Raw genomic sequence first — 26124 nt, forward strand, 5'->3', positions numbered from 1 at the left:
CTTTAAAATATTATAAAAGTTGCATGAAACATGTAAGTCAATATGTTCTATTATAGAGGTTTATACATCAGACCAAAAACAATGGACATATAAGGTTGAACAAGGGACATAGGAATTTGGTTCCAAAAGGGGGACAGTCCTTTGAAATGACAGACAGTTGAGAGCCATGATAGTGTTACATGTTTGTAAACCCCCTTAGCTGCACACCTCACAGGCCTACTTCACCATTTTATGTGATGGTGGGTCTGAGAGACTCCACTTTGGCTTACCTCTTTATACCCTCCAGGCCACACTAGCAAACACTCCCTCCTAACGATGGGTCCCTCAGCTTCCAGGGGTATCAGGCCTAATCTGTAAGGATACTGCTGAGCACCCAAACCCACATGATGTGGGGGGTTCTCAGGTTACAGGACTCGTGGTTTAACCAGGATAACCTTTTACCTTAAGCAGGCCATACATTTTCCAGTTTTCTTTCCTGCAACCATGGGAAATAGCACTGAATGTTTTGATAGGGGAATCCCTTCCACAGAGCTAATGTGTTCTCCAATTGGGGCACGGGGAGCGGTCCCTGCTGGGGGAACACATTTATTTCTGCTGGTGGCTATGGCTGCTGGCAATAGTCGCATACTAAAAATCCAACATGCTGGTTGTACCCAAGTCGATCGATGGATCGACTTGCGTACAATCAGCCTGCCCATAGATGGATCGAATCTCGGCCGGTTCCTGCTGAACCAGCCGAGATGCGATCCATCTATTGTCATTTTTACCCATGTCAGTGGGTCCTCTTTCACAAGGCCAACCAACCACGTCAACTTACAGCCATTCTTAAAATCTATAGGTACATGTGTAGGCTCACCTGCTAACATTTTTTATTTTACTATTTCCACTTTTTTAAGTGATCTCCCAATTTGGAGAAATAAAAAAAAAAAATTCAGGAGCCACTTAAAGCTCATTGAACCTTTAAACCCACCAACAACAAAAAATGAATTTCTCTTTTTTCATTGTTTCCAAAGAAATTTGATTAAATAGTTTTTTTTTAAAAAATGCTGAAATCTCCCCAATTTTTCTAAATAAAAAAAAAAGTAATTATCCTTCCTTATGCGTATTTTGCTGAAAATTGTGATTGTCTCGTTGACACAAAACAGTTACCCCCCCCCCCCCCTCCCCGGTTTGTTTATGTTATATTGCACTGTATGGGCACTATTGTATGTTGATTAACCCAAGACAATTAATCTATTCATACAGCAGAGTCTACTTGCCTACAGAACTATTCTTGGGGCCAGTGCTTGTTGAAATGTGACTAGGAGGAACGTATTGGCTGTGGACCTTTGCAGACCTCCCACAGGCAATCCTTTAAATGACAGGTTGGTCAACGATCCCATTCAGCTGTGTCGTATCGTCTTCTCCTCGCATGTCTCAGGATATATTTGTAGAAGCAGTAGCAGCACATCTTGGACCTGCACACGTCAGTTCAGAAAAAAATGTACTGTACCTGACGTACGTATCGCCCAACCTTGAATTGGAACACACCAGTCTCTATTACAACATCCTCCAATACACTGTTTGGTAGTAGACATTCCCTGCCAAGTATTGGTATTTATTTAAACAGAAGGAGAAGTTGCTGTGACAATACAACCATTCTTTCATAACAAGCCACAGTTCCAGCTAACATCAGTGTCCTTCAAGATAGGGAAGAGCAAGATGGAGGTGCAAACTGTTAGTTATAATGTACACTTGGAAGACACGTATTGTAGTAATGCCTCAAAAGAACCAAGTCTAAAGAAAGACCATGATCCCAGTTCTGGGCTGAATGATGAAGGAACCCGGAGCACTAAAGCCCCTCCGGTTCGAGAGACGTGGACCATGCCTTTGGATTTCATCATGTCCTGTATAGGGTTTGCCGTTGGACTAGGCAATGTGTGGCGGTTTCCTTATCTATGCTATAAGAATGGAGGTGGTAAGTATGCATTCTCATTGCAACGTGACTTTATGTTTTAATAAATGTTGGGATAACCAAAGGCATAACTATATGATGTGGCCTTCTTCCTCTGCTCTCCATCTCAAGGTAATCTCTCCAATTTGCTTTCACAGCATGTTATAGAGGTTCACAAACTATATACAAGTTCAATTTGTCCAAGTATATTTGCCAAATGGTATGGCATTGCCTGTGAAGTTTCTCATTTATCTAGGCCATGGTATATCTAGTGGTAGTCGGTCAAATTCAACTGGACTGTACTGTGAATGAACGTAAAGGTTTTCAATATATTCTTCTTCTCAGTCTTCACAAAGGAAATGGAGGGATGCAGTAACCAAGACTGTCATGTTAATTGTAATAACATGTCACAGAAAGCACCCTTATGCCCCGTACACACAGTCGGATTTTCCGACGGAAAATGTGTGATAGGACCTTGTTGTTGGAAATTCCGACCGTGTGTGGGCTCCATCACACATTTTCCATCGGATTTTCCGACACACAAAGTTTGAGAGCAGGATATAAAATTTTCCGACAACAAAATCCGTCGGAAATTCCGATCGTGTGTACACAAATCCGACGGACAAAGTGCCACGCATGCTTAGAATAAATAAAGAGATGAAAGCTATTGGCCACTGCCCCATTTATAGTCACCGCGTTCAGAATGATCGGATTTTGCGACAACTTTGTGTGACCGTGTGTATGCAAGACAAGTTTGAGCCAACATCCGTCGGAAAAAATCCTAGGATTTTGTTGTCGGAATGTCCGAACAAAGTCCGACCGTGTGTACGGGGCATTAGGCTGTGTTCACGCAGCACGGAGCGGCTTACAGCAGGAGTCTGGTGCATCACCGTTTACCATTTCAGGTCTGATTTCAGCCCAAATTTTTGGCTGCATTCGGACATAAAACGGACCAGAAGACACACAGGACTCCTGTGCAATTCGCACCGGAGCCGCTCCAGAGATGTGTGAACTGCTTCCATAGAGAGCCAGTCACAATCTCCTGACATGTGAATTGGATGCAGGGATACCTGCATCCAATTTGCAATAGTATGAACCCAGCCTCATGGCTAACAGAAGACAGACTCTGAAATAGAAGGTCCTTAAGGAACTCAGTCAGGTGGTAGCCAGACCATTGTTCCTAATGTTTATGGACAGTTTTCTGACTGGAATGGTACCAACTGATTGGAGAAAAGCCAATGTGGCACCAATATTTAAAAAAGGGCCGAGACATATCCCTGGGAACTACAGGCCAGTTAGCCTAATATCAATAGCTGCAAGCTATTGGAGGGGATGCTTCTCCAAACCACTTCTTTGGTTTGTTAAGCTACAAAATGTCTTCAACATTACAGAACAAGTCCAGTTGAATGTGACTGACTGCTAGTAGATATGCCAAATTGTATCATTACTGGCAGACTGAACTGGGCCACCTATGCTACTAGGCCCCTTAACAGTTGCATGGCGTGCTACGGCTATAGATACAACCTTGGAAAAAATTGGAGAAACACCTCCAAATTAAAAGAAAAAAAAAAAAAACATTTTTGTCACACACCTCAAAAGGCAATATAATATATTTTGAAATACCTTAACAATATTAAACCTATTAAAATACAGGTAGGAGATGAGAACATCTAAAAGTATTTTGGTTCTGCATTGCAATATATATTATATTCCTTTCTGGGGTGTGTCCGCTCTTGGGACAAATATGGCCTATTTATTTTTGAGAACCTGTAAAGGAATATACTTATATTAATGTAAATTTTGTGTCTATAAGCAGTGGTCTTAATAATCAAAATGAAAAGGTTATTGAAAAGGAAAAACATATGAGTGTTTCTAGGATCTTGAAAAACCTGGGATATACCTGGACATTCTGTAGGTGAACATATACAATGCTAGCTATTGTACACAATGAGTGTATAAGAGGACATGATAAAATTAACACTTGAGGGACTTGTACTGCTTGTGAGCACCACTAATGAGGCCATATAATATATATAATATATATGTAACGATTTCTAGAAGATCAGTCGCAGAATTGATCAAGTAATTTAGTCCTTTGGTTGTCAACTCATATAGGGTATAGTGAGTCTCAGTGGTAGCCCTAGACAGCAGCACCAAAGAGGCGCACATTATGTTCAGTAAACAGTATATAATGCTACCAAAGGCTGTCAGAGACTTCAGACACACTAGGGGAAACGATTAGAGATCACAGATGCACATCAAGTGTGGTTGAAGACTAATGTCCACAGACAAACTTGGGTTTGGTACGAAACCTGGAGAAAATCTTTCAAGGCGGGGATGCTCATGACATCATTGACCTAATATGGCCACACGACCATATCAGGTCAAGGTTTTGATCTAATATGGCCATGTGGCCATGTTAGATCAATGATGTCATGAGCATCGTCACCCCTTTGTGTATTTGCATCAGTGGGACAGGAAATTCCCAGGCACAGTTGGTTAGGCTGACACTGACAGTTTCCTTACGGGTTCAGGACGAACCCAAGCTTATGGGAAAGGAGTTTGGGTTCAGTCTAAAATGTGGATGGAACCTGTAGGTGCTAGCCCAATCAAGATGAGGAAACATCATTGACCTAACATGGCTATATGGCCACCTTAGGTCAATGTCTTTGACCTAATATAGTCATATGGCCATGTTAGGTTAATGATGTCACAAGCATCCCCGTGTGTACATCCTGCAGTGGGACAGGGAATCCCAGACGCAGCGGTTTGCGCCGGCACTGACAGTTTTCTTCTGGGACCTGGCACCTAAGCTGATCCCTACTGATGATAAACTGCTAGAGATCACTACCATCGCAGCCCCGTACAAATAAATGCCCCCACTCCCATTACTAAATGCGAGGGGCTGCACAGCCAATACCAAAGAAGCACATGTGGTCCTACGGCTGCAGATTTGTCAATAATATAAAGTTTGATTCTCGGCGGTCACAACTAATTCATACATTTCATACAGTTATCAAACTGATTGATTTAAAAAAAAAAAGCTAAAATATGCTTATTCAGTCTATTGTGTAGACTTTAAGATCGATCACCGAAACTACCTTTTCAACGTACAAATGATTGATTGATTGATTGATTGATTGATGAAGTGTATTGCCAAGCCTGATCAGCTGGATTCAGCCACAATTGAATAATAATTGATTTGGCAAGGATGGTCATTGTGATTAGCATGAGTCTTGAACATGTCATTCAGATTGATAGTATTTTAGAAAAAAAATGTGTATTGGCTCCAGAAGGGGTATCTGCAGATGATTACATACTGAACTGGCTGTGCCTGATAATGGTCACACTAGGAAAAGATTGTATGTCTGTAGATACACTGCAATCTCTGCAGGTACCCCTTGGCAATCAGGGGGTCGTTTGTCATTTGCATGAGCAAGGTTGTCCACGCAACATGTGCATTTATCCAAACCTATCCTATGTCTGAGGCTACCCTAAGCTTGCAGAGGACACTAAGGGTGAAGGCCAAGGTCTGATCTGCCTACTTGTTCTGGGTCAAGGTATCAAAGCTATCAAATCTGCAGGACAGCCAAGGAACAAACATTTGTGAATGGAGAGGTCAGCACAGCAAACGTGGCTACATACTGTAGTATTCCCCTGACACCCCAAAGGCAGGATGGAACCTTCTCCAGAGGAAGGCGGGCTATAGGGTTGAAACCTCATCCCTTTAAACCCAACCAGATATGAATTACACAGGTTCTGAGGCTGATTTAATGCAGATAAGGCAACAAGTGAGATTAATTACCACTTTAATCAGCCACAGAACCTGTGTAATTAATATGTGTTCGGGTTCAAAGGAATGAGGTGGCAACCCTAGCAGGCTAGCATTTCACCCCAGGGTTGAGTCCATGGTTAAAATGGGAGACCAATGCCCTCTACACACGGTCGGACTTTCCGACATGATATGTGCGATCGGAGCTTATTGTCGGAAATTTCGACCGTGTGTGGGCTCCATCTGACTTTTTCCATCTCGGAATTTCCGACACACAAAGTTTGAGAGCAGGCTATAAAATTTTTCGACAACAAAATCCGTTTGCGTAAATTCCGACCATGTGTGAACAATTCCGACGCACAAATTGCCACGCATGCTCAGAATAAATGAAGAAATGAAAGCTATTGGCTACTGCCCCGTTTATAGTCCCGACGTACGTGTTTTACGTCACCGCCTTCAGAACGATCGGATTTTCCAACAACTTTGTGGGACCGTGTGTATGCAAGACAAGTTTAAGCTAACATCCGTCGGAAAAAATCCATGGATTTTGTTGTCGGAATGTCCGATCAATGTCCGATCGTGTGTACAGGGCATAAGAAAGAATATGGGGCGCCAGACACTTTTGTCTTTTTAGAGTTTTATTGCAGAATGGTTAAGGAGGTGAGAGTTAAGGGTCCCAGATACCATGCAAATCACTTACAGACTCTCCAGATCCAGATGAATGTCCAGTTTTCCAGTGTCAGAACCTTTAACACGACCCGGGAAAACTGTAATCACAATCAAAAATTTCAGTATATCCTCCAAGTGAGTCACCTGGCCCTTCTAAGAGACCAGCCTTCTTTTGGCTCTCTTCAGCAGGGGGGCGTCCTCTAGGTCATCTCCTGGGCACAGCTTCCTCCACACCAGGCAGGACAGCTTCAGGACCACTTCAGCACACTTCCATACCTTCCCCCATGACCAGGTAGGACAGCTCCAAGACCATATTTAGCACGTTAGGGCACCAAACAGGCAATGCTCCTTCCAGCAGCACCTCCCCAGGCCTCAGCTCAGGGGAAGAGAGCAAGCCCATGGCCTGTCACAAATATTTATATCATCCCCCAGCACGTGGACTCAGTGGACTAAGCCTCCCACTGGATTGGCTGAAGGAAATATAAATATTAATAACTCAGGCTTGTTTATGAAATCTCATACTGTGGCCAGTGATTCCAGTGACACCTACTGGTGAAATAGAGAAATCATAGCTCAACTGAAGCTTAGGGAAGACCAAGTGAAGAACTACACAATTATCCTTGGCTGACTACCACCCAGCCAAAAACTAAACTTAGGCTACTAGCCCCTGTTTAGGACAAAGGGCTACAATGCTGTCTGTCTAGGTTTGCAGCACAGGTAATGTGGCATCACTGACCACCACCTACGCATCCACAAGGTCTAGCTATTAGAATGTACAGTCTCACAAAAACATCATAGACAATTTTCTATGTATCTGTCGCAGAGGTCAGGAAAGTCAAAGCGATGTCAGAACTCCTTATCATATGTCAGCTTGTAGTAAAAACATATATGTACTTATACAGAAGCCTCAGCATATGGATAAACATATAGATATATTTATATATACCTGCCTTTCCATGATAGATATTTCAGCTTAAGGTTGAGGGATCGTTGCACATACCAGGATGACCTGGGAGGAAAAAGCTTTGTGGGTTTGTTTTTTGTAATAGGACATTTCTATTTAAAAAAGCAGTGGTGCAGCCTTACCACTACGTAAAAAAAAAAAAATCACTGGAATTAATTCTGGTGCCTGTGGTCATCTCTTGCACAGCCACAAGGTGGTGCCATTTCAGTAATTTTCAGGGCTGTGTGTACAGTGTATGGTGAAAAACTTTCCATTCTGTTGCCAATTGATACATTTTCTATTTTCTTTTTAGTTTATTATTATTATTATTATAATATTTTAATTCATCCTAGGTAATCTATATTCTATTTTTATTTAATTTTATTTAATTTTGTATTTTTTAAATGTCATTGTTATTATTTGATATTCAGTTATTTATATATATATTTTTTTTATTATTTTATGATTTCTAATTTTCTATTTTTATTTTTTTAAATATTTACTTAATCTTATCTATTTCATTATTTTAATTATTTGTTTAATTTTTGCAATGTTTTTTATCCTATCATTATCATAATTGTTATTATTCCTAGTTAATCAACTTTCCATTTAATTTTATTGTTTTCGTTATTTATTTCATAGTATTTTACATATTTAAAATTTGGGAAACGGCCCCTATTAGATATCATGTTTTATTTTATGAGGTACTGACCCCTATGGGATTTCATATTTTAATATATAGGATAATGCTCCTATGGGGCATCAAGTTTTTAAATATGGGATAGCGCCCACTATAAGACTTCATGTTTTACTATATGGAACAGTGCCCCAATGGGATATCATGTTTTTAAATATGGAATAGCGCCCACTATGGGATATCATGTTTTAATTTATAGCATAGCACCCTCTATGATGGGATATCATGTTTTAGTATATGGCAAAGCACCACCTAGGTGATATCGTAAATTTTATGTATGGGATAGTGCCTCTATGGGATATCATGTTTTTTTTATATTGAAAACTCCCCATATGGGATAACATGTTTTAATTCAAAGGCTAGCACCCCCCTATGGGATAACATGTTTTAATTCAAGGGGTAGCACCCCCCTATGGGATAACATGTTTTAATGCAAGGGCTAGCACCCCCCTATGGGATAACATGTTTTAATACAAGGGACAGCACAACTATGGGATATCATCTTTTAATACAAGGATAAGCACCCCCTATGAATGACTGAATGAATGAAAGACTTGTATAGCGCTGCAAATGCGAACTGAATCTCCTCAAGGCGCTTAACCGTCCTGTGTCATCCAGCTCCTTAGAAGAGGTAGGTCTTAAGTTTTTTTCTGAAGGCCTGATGGTTTTCTTCCAAGCGGATGTTAGTTGGTAGAGCATTCCATAGCCGTGGCCCTTGGACTGCGAATCTTCGGTCTCCCTTCGATTTGTAGCGGGACTTGGGAATGAAGAGTAGGTTTTGGTTCGCTGATCGAAGATTGCGATTAGGTGTGTAGTGTTTTATTTTCTCGCATAAGTATTGAGGAACGTTTCCTTGTATGCATTTGTGAGTGAGGCAGAGGGTCTTGAATGCTATCCGATTCTTTATGGTTAGCCAATGTAGGCTCCTCTGGGACGGAGAGATGGATTCCCAGGGTTTTTTTCCTGTTACCAGTCAGATTTGTAGGCGTGCAATCTGATATTTGGGTAGTCCTATGTAGAGAGAGTTCGCATAGTCGAGTCGGGAATTGATGATAGTACCAACTACTGCTGCTTTGTCTTCTTCTGGACTGAAGGGGATGAGTCTACGTAGCAGGCAGAGAAGATGGTGAGATTCACTGACTACTGATCCTATTTGTGCATCCATTGACATTTCTCAGTCAAAGATGACTCCGAGACTTTTGGCTTTGGTGCATTGGGGGATAGTCTGTCCTAAGATGGTGGGAGGTGTCCACAGTGTCTTGGTTCCAGTATTTCGGTTTGCATGTAGGAGAAGAAGCTCTGTTTTGGATCCGTTGAGTTTGAAGGAGCTAGTGGTCATCCAGTCATCTATCAATGCGAGGCATTTTTCTAGTTGGTGATATTGGTCTTTTTGTCCGGTAATGCGAAAGTAGAGTTGAGTGTCATCGGTGTATGAGTGGAAGCAGAGGTCCGATTTTCTGATGATTTTGAGGAGAGGGCGGATGTAGATGTTGAAGAGCACTGGTGACAAGGGTGAACCTTGAGGGACTCCATAAGAAATAGCGCGGGTTTCAGAGGTGAAGGCTCCAAGTTTCACTGTCTGAGAAGGATTTCCCAAGAATGAGGTGAACCATTTTAGATCTGAATCTGTGACTCCTGCAACTTCTGTGAGGAGGATGAGTAATGTATTGTGGTCCACTATACCGAACGCTGCACTGAGGTCCAACAGTACCAGGAGACATGATTCTCTGTCATCTGCTGCTTCGAGGGCGTTGTCCCATATTTTATCCCCTATGGGGATATACTTTTTTAATATAAGGGATAGCACCTCCTATGGAATATCATCTTTTAATATAGGGGATTGCACCCCTATGGAATATCATCTTTTAATATAAGGGATAGCACCCCTATGGGATATCATCCTATATCATAATAATAGCACCCCTATGGGAAATTATGTTTTAATATAGGGGATAGCACCTCCTATGGAATATCATCTTTTAATATAAGGGATAGCACCCCTATGGGATATCATCTTATATCATAATGGATAGCACCCCTATGGGATATCATCTTTTACTATAACGGATAGCACCCCCTTGATTCCTCTGTGAAAAGGGCAGCTCCTCTCCCCTGCTGCACGTCTGAGCTGACCATGACAGTGCAGGAAGGAATGTGTCCTATCTCATTGTGCAGACATACTGGTTAAATATTACTTCTCAGGCTGCCCTATCCTTTAACTTGGTCTGAGGAATAAGTGACATCCAGGCTGTTTGTCTAGTTGATGTATAGTCATCTACAGGCCCATCTAGGCTCACATTGTCCTCTGTCTAATGTATATAACCCCGGGGAGTCCTTGCTGTGGTCTGCTAGTGACGTCACTGTAACGTACCACATGGACGACAATGCAGCAACATATCACCTGACCACGCTGCAGCATGGCTAGCCATCCATGTGAGGAGACAACGCTGACTTACGTTGTGCTGGGCAATGACAATGCAGCATTCTGCCCCCTGGAGCTCTCTGAATTCTTGTATCAGCGTCACAGAACATCGCTGTATACCTGAGCCGGGCTCCGATGAGAAATTAATGGGAGGCTGAGGAGCACTGCAGCATATAATCCCCATCTGCATTGTTGTAATGTGTAACCCACTCACTGCCACAGAACAGCTAGAAAAAAAAAGGACCATTTTTAGCCTGGTGTAGATTTAAAGCAGAACTCCAACAAAAAAACATAACATAAAATAAGAATGGATAGTTCTTTCAAAGATAAAATAACAGCCTCTTCTGCAATCTCCACCTTTAATCCAGAAATTTTCCCTGCAGTACTTTTTTTTTGCCACTAGATGTCCTCAGTCTGATGGACATTATCATTGTCTCGAACGTGCCCCTAACCCATGACTGGACAGTGAGAGGAGAAGCAGCACAGTGATGAGCTCATCTCTCTGCCACTCTGCTCTCTCCTCCTATCAGCATACTTCTTGTAAGTGCATGATTGGTTCATTGTACTGCTTCTTTCTCTCACACTCTAGCCAAGCTGTACAGAGATTGAAAGAGGCTGATACAATGTCAAACTCAGTTACCTAGCAATAGGTTATAATTGGAAGATTAACAAGATAAAAAATCCAGGGTGTTTCAGGAGTTCCCAAACCCCTCCCTTTCGTCAAGGTTTGTGTTTTATGTCCCTTAGGAACGCCTGGAGTCAGAATGGTGTGAAAGTATTTGTAGATATTCATACCTAGCACCATTGTAAAACCCTGACGAAGGGGGGTGTAGTGAGCCCCCAAAACACGTTGGCTCTTCTATTAATAAATTATTCTGGCATCTCTCAACATTGGTGTGGCACCCTTACTGCTGTCTACTGGATTTGCACAGCACCTCTTATGTATCCACGCCAAACTTTTATTCATAGGCTTATACCTTTTTTCTAAAAGAAAAGAAAACAATGTAAACTACATATTCATCTAGGACTACCCTGTGTGGTGACAACACTACTGTGCAATTTCACCGCAGAACAGCGTTGCCACCCCATCACAGGAAGTTGATAAATAATGGATCTAATGGCAAGATGGTAAAAAAAACGTGTTACAAAGACTATGATGATAATGCTACTGACAGGCTGCATCATATACTCATGTCAATTTCTATTTTTCCAAAAGTCCTACTTTAACTGAACATATATCTGTAAAAGTAGTAATGACACTCAAAAAAACTCCTCTCAGCAGCTCAGCTCCCCCTGCTCCTCCTTTCAGCAGCTCAGCTTCCCCTGCTCCTCCTCTCAGCAGCTCAGCTCCCCCTGCTCCTCCTTTCAGCAGCTCGGCTTCTCCTGCTCCTCCTCCCAGCAGCTCAGGTTCCCCTGCTCCTCCTCTCAGCAGCTCAGCTCCCCTGCTCCTCCTCCCAGCAGCTCAGGTTCCCCTGCTCCTCCTCTCAGCAGTTCAGCTCCTCCTGGTCCTTCTCTTAGCAGTTCAGCTCCCCTGATCCTTCTCTCAGCAGCTCAGCTTCTCCTGCTCCTTCTCTCAGCAGCTCAGCTTCTCCTGCTCCTTCTCTCAGCAGCTCAGCTCCTCCTGCTCATTCTCTCCAAGTTGAACTTTCCCTGCTCTATCTGTCAGCAGCTCTGCTTCTTCTCTCCACAGAAGCTCTTGCTTCTCTTCTCAGCAGATTAGCTTCCCTGTTTCTACACTCAGCAACTAGCACTGTTCCTTTTTTTCAGCAGCTCAGCTGCCCCTGCTCCTCTTCTCAGCTCAGCTCCCCCTGCTTGTCCTCTCTGCCACTAAGCTTCCCTGCTCCTCCTCACAGCAACTCCACTTCACCTGCCCCTGCTTTCAGCAGCTCAGCTTCCCTGCCCCTCCTTTTAGCAGCTCAACTCCTCCTGCTCCTTCTCTCAGCAGTTCAGCTCCTCCTGCTCCTTCTCTCAGTAGTTCAGCTCCTCCTGTTCCTTCTCTTAGCAGTTTAGCTCCTCCTGCTCTTTCTCATAACAGTTCAGCTTCTCCTGCTCCTTCTCTCAGCAGTTCAGCTTCTCCTGCTCCTTCTCTCAGCAGTTCAGCTCTCCTGCTCCTTCTCTTAGCAGCTCAACTCCTCCTGCTCCTTCACTCAGCAGCTCAGCTCCTCCTGCTCCTTCACTCAGCAGCTCAGCTCCTCCTGCTCCTTCTCTTAGCAGCTCAGCTCCTCCTGCTCCTTCTCTTAGCAGTTCAGCTCCTCCTGCTCTTTCTCTTAACAGTTCAGCTCATCCTGTTCCTTCCATTAACAGTTCAGCTCATCCTGCTCCTTCTCTCAGCAGCTCTGCTTCTTCTCTCCACAGAAGCTCTTGCTTCTCTTCTCAGCAGATTAGCTTCCCCTGTTTCTACACTCAGCAACTAGCATTGTTCCTTCTTTCAGCAGCTCAGCTGCCCCTGCTCCTCCTCTCAGCTCAGCTTCCCCTGCTTGTCATCTCTGCCACTAAGCTTCCCTTGCTCCTCCTCTCAGCAACTCCGCTTCACCTGCCCCTCCTTTTAGCAGCTCAGCTGCCCCTGCTTCTCCTCTAAGGAGCTCAGCTCCCCCTGTTCCTCCTCTCAGCAGCTCAGCTCCCCCTGTTCCTCCTCTCAGCAGCTCAGCTTCCCCTGCTTCTGCTTTCAGCAACTCATTTGCCCTTCCCCTCTTTTCAGCAGCTCAGCTGCCCTTGCTCCCCCTGTTCCTCCTCTCAGCATCTCAGCACCCCCTGCTCATTCTCTTGGCAGCTTAGCTCCCCTTCCCCTCCTTTCAGCAACTCAACTTCCCCTGCTGCTCCTCTCAGCAATTCAGCTCCCCCTGCCCCTCCTTTCAGCAGTTCAGTACTCCCTGCTCCTCTTCTCCACAACTCAGCTCTCCCTTCTCCTCCTCTCAGCAAGTCAGTTCTCCCTTTTCCTCCTCCTAACAGCTCAGCTCCCCCTGCTCCAGATTTCAGCAGTGCAGTACTCCCTATTCCGACTCTCAGCAGCTCAGCTCCACCTCCCAGAGTACTTGAGATGACTGCTATTGCAAAGATTCTAGTATTTCTACTGGGAAAATTGAGGATGAACTGGTCCACAGTGGCTGCAGCTACAGAGGTCAGTGAGGTCTAGTTTCAGGCCTCATGCACAAGCTTACTAGGAGTCATTCACTTGTATGGCAGGCTGCGCCCAGTCACACTCTTGTAAATACCAATGCTTTTTTGCATCAGCGTCTACATATGAATGTCCCGTGCCAAACTTTTAAAGCCATGCAAATCATTGCTTTATGCCCCAGGGATAACTGCACATCCAGAACCACTGCTGTATAGTGCAAATATAGCCCAGCATTATGTTTATCCAAACTGCATACAGCTCCATACTCCATTTTACTCTTGCAATGTGCCAGTTCTTAGGTTGTCATTTTAGAAGCTGTCTGTAGGTCAGATAGTGCAGTCAGCACTGTTTTTGAACTCCCGCAAGGTTGTTAGTTACAGGATTAACCAACTAGAGGCAGGGTTCATGTCAGGAAATCTCCATTGGCTGTCTGTAGACAGATAGATTCCGTTTGAATAGGAAAATTCCATGACAAAAACCTAGGAGACCATTTGTTTGTGCACGCTTCCAACACAGAGATATGGAGGCAAGGGGAAGACTGGCACGGATAAACACAGAAAACTTCCTTCTGCGTAATGCAGATGACTATCTCAAAAAGAAATGCACGAACATGGGTCTGTCTACACATGGCCACCAGACAGGTTCAGTTGGCAAAAGGAATAAAAATATCATGCAGGTGGACCATTCCAACTACAAAGCAAGGGGAGAGTTTTGTCCCAGCTTGCACCCTCTAGAGGTAGAGTGAGGTAACATTTCTAGAAGTGGTGTAACAAGAGCGGCCTCTCACTTTACATAATGCAGGAACATGCTCAGAGCGGGAGAGAGCAGAGTGACAGAAAGAAGACCTCAGAAAGCGGGGTCTGCAAATGACATAAGAAAATATGGCTGTACCAATGTAGATATACAGTATATTTACAGTGAGGAGAAGGAGGTGAGCCCTTAGTACATACCTGGGCGTGAAGGTGAGGAGCTGTGAGTGATTTATATCCATGCCTTTTATCATCTACCTAAGGGTAAGAAGCAGTGTGTTTGGGTGACGGTGGCAGTCTCTTCACTTATCTGATACCTCAAGATACATCCCTTTGGGTTACTTTGGACTTTTTAAAAGTGGATTACATTCATATGTCTTTGCCAGTTGAGTCTGTGCCCACAATATATTTTGGGTTCATGTTGGACTTTTTTCAAGCGCTTCACCATTTTCCATATATTTACAATGCTTTGAAAAAGTATTCACACCCCTTGAAGTTTTCCACCTTTTGTCATGTTACAACCAAAGACGTAAATGTATCTTATTGGTGATAGACCAACGCAACGTGGCACAGAATTGTGAAGTGGAAGGAAAATGATAAATGGTTTTCAACATTTTTCACAAATAAATCTGTGAAAAGTGTGGCATGCATTTGAATTCAGCCCCCTTAACTCTGATACCCCTAACTAAAATCTAGTGGAACCAATAGCCTTCAGAAGTCACCTAATTAGTAAATAGAGTCCACCTGTGTGTAAGTTAGTCTCAGTATAGATACAGCTGTTCTGTGAAGCCCTCAGAGGTTTGTTAGAGAACTTTAGTGAATAAACAGCATCATGAAGGCCAAGGAACACACCAGACAGGTCAGGGATTAAAGTTGCGGAGAAATTTAAAGCAGGGTTAGGTTGTAAAAAACTATCCCAAGCTTTGAACATCTCACGGAGCTCTGTTCAATCCATCATCGGAAAATGGAAAGAGTATGGCACAACTGCAAACCAACCAACACATGGCCATCCGTAGTTTCCCTTTAAAGTGAATTAGTACTTTGTCTAACCATCAAGCTTTTACCGGGTTTAGAACCCACTCCCCACCTCTGTGTGACAGTGCTGTGTGCCTGAGTGCCAATCACCACGCACTAGTGCTTTAATGTTAAATGAAGAAAAGTGAGTCACATAAATGTACCATTTTAGGCAGTTGTGAGGACAGCATTAAAGTTAACTACTGGTAGTTGTTTTGCTCAGCATGGGCAAAGCACAGGTATGCTTTATGTAATAAAGTTAAATTGTTATAGACTTGAGATACGTACATGGTCTTTCGACTAGGGGGCAGGGCCCTCATACATAGACTTTAGACTAGAGATCCTCATACATAGACTTTACACTAGAGATCCTCATACATAGACTTTACACTAGAGATCTTCATACATGGACCTTAATCTACAGCTTCTCATACATGGACCTTAATCTACAGCTTCTCATACATGGACCTTAATCTACAGATCCTCATACATGGACCTTAATCTACAGATCCTCATAAATGGACCTTAGAGTTGAGGTCTTTATCCATTTACATTAGACTAAAGGCCCCCATACATGGACCTTAGACTAGAGCAGTGGTTCTCAACTCCTGTCCTCAGGGCCCACTAACAGGCCAGATTTTAAGTATTACCTTGGGGGAGATGGAGACTAGAATACTGCAATCACTGAGCAGCAAATGATATCACCTGTGTTGTATTTCAGTTATCTTGCAAACCTGGCCTGTTAGTGGGGCCCTGAGGACATGAGTTGAGAACAACTGGACTAGAGGAACCCATGTATGAACCTTAGAATAAAGGACCTCATCCATAGATATTAGATTACAGGCCCCAAAACATGAACCTTAGACTAAAGGCCCTCATCCATGAACCTAAGATGGCATGTCCCTATACATGGACCTTAAACTGACTGTAAATGATCACCTTGTAAAACAACCTATTCAGTTTAAAATAGAAATGAAAGACAAAACAATTTGTATAGATATAAAAAAAAACATTATAAATACCGTACCTTTTTTGTTTTTTTTTATAAGTGATCACATTCTCTCTGTTCTCAGCTGCATAAGAACTGGGGGGAGGGGAAGCAGAAGCAGACTAAGCAGTGGCGGGTGGGGGTGTCAAGACAAGTCTGATCTTTGGAGGAGAGTACACTGAGTTCCGAGCATAGGAACCGACCATGGTGTGCTTTCCTTCTTAGTGTGGTCATTTTTTAATAGAAAAGCATAGGGACTAGCAGGAACACCAGGGATTTCACATAAAGGAAGCAATACATAGAGAACAGGATACTTTCTCACACATGTACATGGTACAGCGGGCACATATCAGAAATATGAAGTGTTGGGGTAACAAACGCTTTACAGATCCTCATGGATGGACCCTAATATACAGATCTTCAAAAATGGACCTTAACCTATAGATCCTCATAAATGGACCTTAGAGTTGAGGTCCTTATCCATTGACTTTAGACTAGAGGCCCATATACATGAAACTTAGACTAAAGGCCCCCATACATGGACCTTAAACTAGAGGTACCCATGTTGGAACCTTAGACTAGAGGGCTTCATCCATAGACCTTAGACAACAGGCCCTCATACATGAATCTTAGACTAGATTCCCTCATGCATACAAGTTTTAGACTATAGGTCCTCATCATACATGGACATTAAACTAGATGCCCTCATTCATGAGCCTTAAACTGGTCATTTAATAATCATTTAATAATCAGGCTCAAGTTATAGTTGCTTTCACTTGCAGGTATCTGGACTGTATTGAAACCGAGGCCTGTAGCTAGAGTCTGTCTGCTTGGATTTTGACCGGGTGGGAAAAAAGTTCAATCAATCAATGACTGTTCCTTTTCTGCTATGCAGTTCGGGGGACTCAGCTAGGGCGCTGCATGTTATAATTTATATCTAGCCACCCATAAGCATTGTGCAACGCTGCAACCAAATCGGGAATGTTATTCAAACTTAGAAGATCAAGAGCAGAGATGCCACTCCTGGAGTTCCCGAGGGATCTGCTATACATAGTGGTGTGGAACAGTCACTGTTCTTATGCTGGCAAGTGGCAACAAATGACAGTGATTGTCAGGCAGTTTCGACCACATTCAACCAGGTTTCGAGTGCAAAAATGACCAAACAATTCAAATTAATCTTCCACTAATGGGTTTTCGTCGATTCAGAGTTTTGCTAGAACCCATAAGTGGTAGGTCACATTGGTCCATTTGGCCATTTTTCCAATGCAAAGCTTGTTGAAATGAGTTGCCTGAACATTGTCGGACGTGTGTGGTTCACATTACCATTGCTCTATCACTCTCAGCACAAGTGGACCAGTCATGTCTGACTAATTAAAAACAATGCTCTCTCTGTATGTAGTTGGAATGTCATCTCAGCAGCTGTTGCCCCCAAGAGACAGCTAGCTAATGTAGAAGTCCTTTTTATGGAACCCAGTAAAGGAAATCTGAAACGGCAAGTATGTCAAATGTGAAAGTTCCATGAAAAATCATCAATTTTAATAACAGCCCAAAATATGTGCTCATTTTATGCCACTAATGTACTATACTGTGCTGCCACTTTAAAGCCTTGTTTACACTTGCTTCAAAAATGTGGCATTGGACACACTTTTTTAAAAAAGCTCTAAATGCCAATCAAAGCTCCTGTCACTATATAATATGGTAAGCTTAAAGACCTGTTCACATGTTGAGTTTGCTTCGCTTCAAAAAAGAGGCCCCATGTCACTTTCTTGGTGCTTCAAAGTGTCTCCAAAGCCTCCACAGACATCTATGACAACGCTCGCTAACAGCACCTGCAGCTTTTGGGGCGCTTTTATTCAGAGTTAGCTTCACTTTGTTTTGGAGGCATGTAAGTATGAGATATCCCAGAATGCACTGGGAAACCAAAAGACCTCATTAGCAGTCACTTCGGGCTCTGGTGTTTATATTCTGGAAGTGTCAGGTGCAGACGTCACATCTGGTGTGCAGCAGGATGAAGGTGGTCCAGACTGGAGAGGATCAACTAGATGGCACACATGATGTGCAACGTGGGAATGCTGTAGCGGAAGGTTAGCGGGGACCGGAAAGAGGACTGAGCATCAGAGGATCAGCAGAGCTGGGGGTTACTACCGATCAGGGGATCAGCAGAGCTGGGGGTTACTACTGAACGGGTGATCAGCAGAGCTGGGGGTTACTACTGAACGGGTGATCAGCAGAGCTGGGGGTTACTACTGAACGGGTGATCAGCAGAGCTGGGGGTTACTACTGAGCGGGTGATCAGCAGAGCTGGGGGTTACTACTGAGCAGGTGATCAGCGAAGCTGGGGGTTACTACTGAGCAGGTGATCAGTAGAGCTGGGGGTTACTACTGAGCAGGTGATCAACAGAGCTGGGGGTTACTACTGAGCAGGTGATCAGCAGAGCTGGGGGTTACTACTGAGCAGGTGATCAACAGAGCTGGGGGTTACTACTGAGCAGGTGATCAGTAGAGCTGGGGGTTACTACTGAGCAGGTGATCAACAGAGCTGGGGGTTACTACTGAGCAGGTGATCAGCAGAGCTGGGGGTTACTACTGAGCAGGTGATCAGTAGAGCTGGGGGTTACTACTGAGCAGTTGATCAACAGAGCTGGGGGTTACTACTGAGCAGGTGATCAGCAGAGCTGGGGGTTACTACTGAGCAGGTGATCAGCAGAGCTGGGGGTTACTACTGAGCAGGTGATCAGTAGAGCTGGGGGTTACTACTGAGCAGTTGATCAACGGAGCTGGGGGTTACTACTGAGCAGGTGATCAGCAGAGCTGGGGGTTACTACTGAGCAGGTGATCAACAAAGCTGGGGGTTACTACTGAGCAGGTGATCAACAAAGCTGGGGGTTACTACTGAGCAGGTGATCAACAGAGCTGGGGGTTACTACTGAGGAGGTGATCAGCACAGCTGGGGGTTACTACTGAGCAGTTGATCAGCAGAGCTGGGGGTTACTACTGAGCAGGTGATCAACAGAACTGGGGGGTTGCTACTGAGCAGGTGATCAACAGAACTGGGGGTTACTACTGAGCAGGTGATCAGCGAAGCTGGGGGTTACTACTGAGCAGGTGATCAACAGAACTGGGGGTTACTACTGAGCAGGTGATCAACAGAACTGGGGGTTACTACTGAGCAGGTGATCAGCGAAGCTGGGGGTTATTACTGAGCAGGTGATCAGCGAAGCTGGGGGTTACTACTGAGCAGGTGATCAGCAGAGCTGGGGGTTAGCACTGAGCAGGTGATCAGCGGAGCATGGGGTTACTACTGAGGAGGTGATCAGCGAAGCTGGGGGTTACTATTGAGCAGGTGATCAGCAGAGCTGGGGGTTACTACTGAGCAGGTGATCAGCAGAGCTGGGGGTTACTACTGAGCAGGTGATCAGCGAAGCTGGGGGTTATTACTGAGCAGGTGATCAGCGAAGCTGGGGGTTACTACTGAGCAGGTGATCAGCAGAGCTGGGGGTTACTACTGAGCAGGTGATCAACAGAACTGGGGGTTACTACTGAGCAGGTGATCAGCGAAGCTGGGGGTTATTACTGAGCAGGTGATCAGCGAAGCTGGGGGTTACTACTGAGCAGGTGATCAGCAGAGCTGGGGGTTAGTACTGAGCAGGTGATCAGCGGAGCAGGGGGTTACTATTGAGCAGGTGATCAGCGGAGCAGGGGGTTACTATTGAGCAGGTGATCAGCGGAGCAGGGGGTTACTATTGAGCAGGTGATCAGCAGAGCTGGGGGTTACTACTGAGCAGGTGATCAGCGAAGCTGGGGGTTACTACTGAGCAGGTGATCAGCGGAGCTGGGGGTTACTACTGAGCAGGTGATAAGAGGAGCTGGGGATTACTACTGAGCAGGTGATCAGCAGAGCTGGGGGTTACTACTGAGAAGGTGATCAGCAAAGTGGGGGTTACTACTGAGCGAGTGATAAGCGGAGCTGGGGGTTACTACTGAGCAGGTGATCAGCAGAGCTGGGATTTCTACTGAGTGGGGGATCAGCAGAGCTGGGATTTCCAGTGAGTGGGGGATCAGCGGAGCTGGGATTTCTACTGAGTGGGGGATCAGCGGAGCTGGGGGTTACTACTGAGTGGGGGATCGGTGGAGCTGGGATTTCTACTGAGTGGGGGATCTGCAGAGCTGGGATTTCTACTGAGTGGGGGATCAGCGGAGCTGGGATTTCTACTGAGTGGGGGATCAGTGGAGCTGGGATTTCTACTAAGTGGGGGATCTGCGGAGCTGGGGGTTACTACTGAGCAGGGGATCTGCTGAACAGGGGTACAAATATGCTGGGGATCTGCTAAGCAGGAGTTCCTACTGGGCCCTTCTAAAACAAATACAAAATCAACACACACAGGGCATTTGCCAAGCTTCATCAAAGCATTACAGAAGCATTAAAAACACATAAAAAAGCATGTTGAAGCGATTTGTGCTTTAATGTGTCTTAAGGTCAAATTAAGTGTAAATGAGCCCTAAAGCCTGCATATCAGTCCTTAGATGTGGTGGCCGCATTCGTTGTCTATCGATCTTTCTTTTCACCTGGTGATCCTGCCAGTAACACACTTCCTATCCCAGGGTGGCAACACTCACTGTACTGTACTGTACTAGGACAACAGAACAGGACTGCACCAAAATAGAAGAAGCTCATTGTTAGGGGTCTATTTCTAAAACATTCGTTGCACGAACGTCAGAAGCATTCATGAAAGTGGAGCAAAATGTCTGTATTTTTTAATAAAACATGAATGCCTGTATTGTGAGCTCCATCTAGTGGACAGAATGCGGTATCGTTCTTTGGAAATACCTCAATAAGAGGAACTGCATACATTTTGTCTTTTTAGCTTTTAAAGAGCTCCTGGCACCAATAGAAAACATCGCAGCACAGACAAGTCACGGGTTTTAAATGCTTACTTGCACTCCAGACCAGAATTTCTCTGTGGCTGAAAGCAGAAATCCAGCCAAAAATGACAAAAGAAAAATAAAAAGACATTTAAAAAAAAAAAAAAAAAAAGACTTTGCTGCAATATTCACCTTCAATTGAGAGATGTCCCCTGCAGTACTTTGCTCTGGCACTAGATGTCCTCATTCCGATGGCCAGCTTCATTCAACCCACTTCCCTCTAGCCCAGCTCATCCTCCAATCAGCATGCTCCTTATCAGCTATTGTCCTGATTGGCTTCTTTTGCTGCTTCTTCCTCTCCCACTCCAGCCCTGCTGTACAAGGACTGCAAGAGAAGCAACACATTGATGAGCTCACCTCTCTGACACTCTGCTCTCTCCTCCTAACAGCATGACCTGATTGGCTCCTTGTGCTGCTTTTTCCACTCACACTCCAGCCCTGCTGTACAGAGACTGCGAGTGAAACATCACAGCAATGATTTCACCTCTCTGTCACTCTGCTCTCTCCTCCTAACAACATGCCCTGATTGGCTCTTACACCCCTCCTCTGCTGTACAAGGACTGCAAGAAAACCAGCACAGTTATGTGCTTACTGCTCGGTTCTCTCCTTCTGTCAACATACATTCTGTCAGCACATGACCTGAATGGCTAATCGTGCTGCTTCTTCCTTTCACACTGCAGCCCAGCTGTACAGGAACTGAACGTGAAGCAGCACAGTGATGGGCTCACCTCTCTGACACTCTGTTCTCTCCTCCAATCAGCATGCTCCTTGTCAGCACATGACCTGATTGGCTTCTTGTGCTGCTTCTTCCTTTTACACTCCAGCCTTGCTGTACAGGCACTACAAGTGAAGCATCACAGCGATGATTTCACTTCTTTGTCACTCTGCTCTCTCCTTCTAACAGCATGACCTGATTGGCTACTTGTGCTGCTTCTTCTTTCTTCACCCCTCCTCTGCTGTACAGGGACTGCAAGTGAAGCAGCACAGCGATGGGCTCAACTCTCTCTCACTTTGTTCTCTCCTCCAATCAGCACGCTCCCGGGTAGTACATGACCTGATTGGCTATGGTGCTGCTTCTTTCTTTTACACTCCAGCCCTGCTGTACAGGGACTGCAAATGAAGCAGCATAGTGATGGTCTCACCTCTCTGTCACTTTGCTCTCTCCTCCTAACAGAATGACCTGATTGGCTTCTTGTGCTGCTTCTTCCTCTCATACTCCAGCCCGGCTGTACAGGGACTGCAAATGAAGCAGCACAGTGATGGGCTCACCTCTCTGTCAATCACTTCTCTCCTCCAATCAGCATGCTCCTTTGTCAGCACATGACCCGATTGGCTCCTTGTGCTGCTTTTTCCTTTTACACTCCAGCCCTGCTGTACAGGAACTGCAAGTGAAGCATCACAGCGATGGGCTTGTCGCTCTCTCACTCTCTCCTTCTATCAGCACGACCTGATTGGCTCCTTGTGTTGCTTCTTCCTATTACACTCCAGCCCTGTTGTACAGCACAGTGATGGGCTCACCTCTCTGTCACTCTGTTCTCTCCTCCAATCAGCATGCTCCTTTGTCAGCACATAACCTGATTGGTTCCTTGTGCTGCTTTTTCCTCTCACACTCCAGCCCTGCTGTACAGGAACTACAAGTGAGGCAGCAAAGCAATGTTTTCTCCTCTCTGTCACTCTCTCCTTCTATCAGCATGACCTGAATGGCTCCTTGTGCTGCTTCTTCTTCCTTCACCCCTACTCTGCTGTACAGGGACTGCAAGTGAAGCAGCACATCGATGGGCTCAACTCTCTGTCACTCTGTTCTCTCCTTCAACCAGCACGCTCCCGGGCAGCATATGACCTGATTGGCTGCTGGTGCTGCTTTCTTCTTTTACACTCCAGCCCTGCTGTACAGGGACTGCAAGAAAACCAGCACAGTTATGTACTTACTGCTCTGTTCTCTCCTCCTGTCAACATGCATTCTGTCAGCACATGACCTGATTGGCTGATCGTGCTGCTTCTTCCTTTCACACTGCAGCCCTGCCGTACAAGGACTGCAAGTGAAGCAGCACAGTGATGGGCTCACCTCTCTGACACTCTGTTCTCTCCTCCAATCAGCATGCTCCTTGTCAGCACATGACCTGATTGGCTCCTTGTGCTGCTTCTTCCTCTCACATTGCAGCCCTGCTGTACAAGGACTGCAAGTGAAGCATCACAGCGGTGAGCTCACCTCTCTACTACTCTGCTCTCTCCTCCTAACAGAATGACCTGATTGGCTTCTTGTGCTGCTTCTACCTTCTACACTCCAGCCCTGCTGTAAAGCACAGTGATGGGCTTACCTCTTTGTCACTCTGTTCTCTCCTCCAATCAGCATGCTCCTTTGTCAGCACATAACCCGATTGGCTTCTTGTGCTGCTTCTTCCTCTCACACCCCAGCCCTGCTGTACAAGGACTGCAAGAGGCTGATACCGGGTCACATTCAGGCTCTTCCCCTGCTTGCATTTAAAGAATGCATTTATCACACCTCCCAACATTTTGAGATGGGAATGAGGGACGCCTACTAGCAAACGTATGTAGGCATAGGACACGCCCCCTGCCACACCCCCTTAAAGGAGCATTAACTAAAAAAAAAAGGTTAATTAAATCCACAGGTGCTTTTTTTACCACTACTATTCCTTTATATTGGCTTTTAAAATGTATAAATGCAGCAATTTAGAGATTGGATGAAAGGTTTAAGCACTGGGGAAACACTTTTTGAAAGATAAAAAGTGCGTTTTATATTATTCTATACAGCTATATAGATCAGACCAAAATGAGGGACAGAGGGATGTTGCTCCAGATCAGGGACAGTCCCTGAAGATCAGGGACTGTTGGGAGGTTTACATTTACTGATGTATTGATGAGGACAGCGCTGCCTTGCAGTAGCTTGGAAAGACGATTGAGAGACCCCGGTGTATTCCAATCACTAGAGCTGCATTCCGTTGGGTCTTTGAGCTTTGCTCTCGGACGAGTCGCTCTGCTGAGACTTCTAGGACGAGGCGGCCCGAGACGTGCAAAAAGGGAGAGTTCCCGGAAGGCCTTTGTGCACGTACGCAGTGTCAGCGAATTACGCTTTCCTGCAGCCGATGCATTACCCCCCCCCCCCCCTTCTTCTTCTTCTTTGCATCCTCGCATTTAGGTTCTATAAATAGTGACCATGTGAGGGCTTCCTCCTTATGTCACCGATAGGCCCATACGACAGCGGGGAGGATTTACTCAGCTGTCTGAATGGATTCAATGAGAGAGAGAGAGAGATGGGGAGGGCAGGACTGCGCAGCAAGAGGCGTGGATCACCAGCAAAGCAGAAGCATTGACTTGCACTGAAAGGCAGAGAAGCTCGAGAGGAGAAGGAATAGGTTCAAGGCAGAGCAGAGGGAGGGCGAAGGAGGAGGAGGAGTGCCGCTCGGTGACTTCATCCAGGCTCTGCTTTTTAAGCCTCAGGGTACAGAAGCGCACTCTTTAGAGAACCTTCGCTGCACGTCCGCGCTCTCTAGCTGATAGCGGGCTCCACTACCCCCTGCCGTTTTTTTTTTTTCTGGTCTCGCTCACGGTGGGCTTTGGCGTCTCCTTCATCCCCCTCAAATTTCCTTCCTCTTCGACATCCACCGCTGTAACCCATGAGATACTTTCGGCTTACCTTTAAGTGCTTTGTGGACGGTTTCTGACTTTCCCCCCCCACACACACACCCACCTCCCGATTTCCCCACACCGGTGTTTTTCTCGTTTCCTTAATTTTTTTTTACAAAATTTTTTTTTGCCAAACCCATATTTTTTTATATTTCTGCTGCAGTTATTTTTTATTTTTTGTAAAAAAAAAAAAAGTATTATTTAATATTTAATATTAAGAAGGTTCTCTGGTCCAGAAGCAGGTGTTAGCGGAAAGAAAAGGGATATAAAAGGGGGGGGGGGTAGGTAGGTAGTAGGAGTCAGGTGCAGGAAGAAGGTCGAGTACCGGCAGCTTGAGCGATGGAGAAGAGGAGATTGTCCTCAGACAACGGCAGCTACAAAGTGAACCTGGAGGAGAAAAATGGACAGCTCATACCGAGCGGGAATGGACATACGGACTTGTGTTGCAATGGGTCCATCAAAGCGGGGATCATCTACCCCACGAAGTCCAGGACATCGGTTCCTGAGAGAGACACTTGGAATCGGCAGATGGATTTTATCATGTCGTGTGTGGGCTTCGCTGTTGGACTCGGAAATGTTTGGAGATTCCCTTACCTGTGCTACAAAAATGGAGGAGGTGGGTAAAGTTGTCGGTTTTTCAGAGAGCTCTTATGGTAGCCAATGGTAGGCCTTCTACGTATTGATTAAGGAAGTATTTTGGAGGCTGCCCAGTTTTCTAATTGAAAAAGTCTGCTTTACGTTGCCTTTATGGCTGTCTATGTGGTTGCATTGCATAGTTCTCACATAGGGCCTCCCTCCATACTTAAATTATTGGCTCTCTTCACTCACATTTGTTCATTCGCAACAAGTCTACCCTGTCCCTACACATGGCTACATTTCGTAATTTGTGCCTACTCAGCTTACCACCACTATCTCCTTTGTTTTTACCTGGCCATCTTATCAATTCATGTCAATAATTTGTAAAACCAGCCTACTCTTTCCTTACACGTCCACATCTAGTAACGTAACGACGAGTCTGTCCTGACCTTACCCATGACTTTGATTCATGCTTTCACGCCTAGTTTCCAAACCCTTGAACTTCCAGGTTTACACCTTCAGGTGTAGTCAATCCTGTCTTTTTTTATTTACATGTACCAGTAAGCATGTCTTTACCAACGTCTTTAAGTCCCAAGTCAAGACAAGAGTCTTCTATAAACATATCTGCAGTCTTTCCCTGGGTCTTCAATCACCTTGAGTTAGTATAAGTTAGTTAGT

The 26124-nt window shown here is 44.9% G+C and overlaps 1 protein-coding gene across 2 annotated transcripts in view; it reads left to right on the top strand.

Annotated features, from left to right (window-relative positions):
* The first annotated feature begins 1630 nt into the window (after positions 1-1630).
* The window catches only part of SLC6A8 (solute carrier family 6 member 8), a 132949-nt gene continuing 108455 nt past the window's right edge, over positions 1631-26124 (top strand). The window contains exon 1 of one of the 2 annotated variants that reach the window (XM_073600168.1): positions 1631-1957. In XM_073600168.1, the coding sequence (XP_073456269.1) occupies positions 1702-1957 (256 nt within the window). In that variant the 5' untranslated portion in view covers positions 1631-1701. Of the gene's footprint in view, positions 1958-24402; positions 25487-26124 lie in introns of those variants that run through there. The other variant, XM_073600167.1, reaches the window with a different exon arrangement.

Source organism: Aquarana catesbeiana, linkage group LG09, assembly GCF_042186555.1.
Source record: "Aquarana catesbeiana isolate 2022-GZ linkage group LG09, ASM4218655v1, whole genome shotgun sequence".
Lineage (NCBI taxonomy): Eukaryota > Metazoa > Chordata > Amphibia > Anura > Ranidae > Aquarana > Aquarana catesbeiana.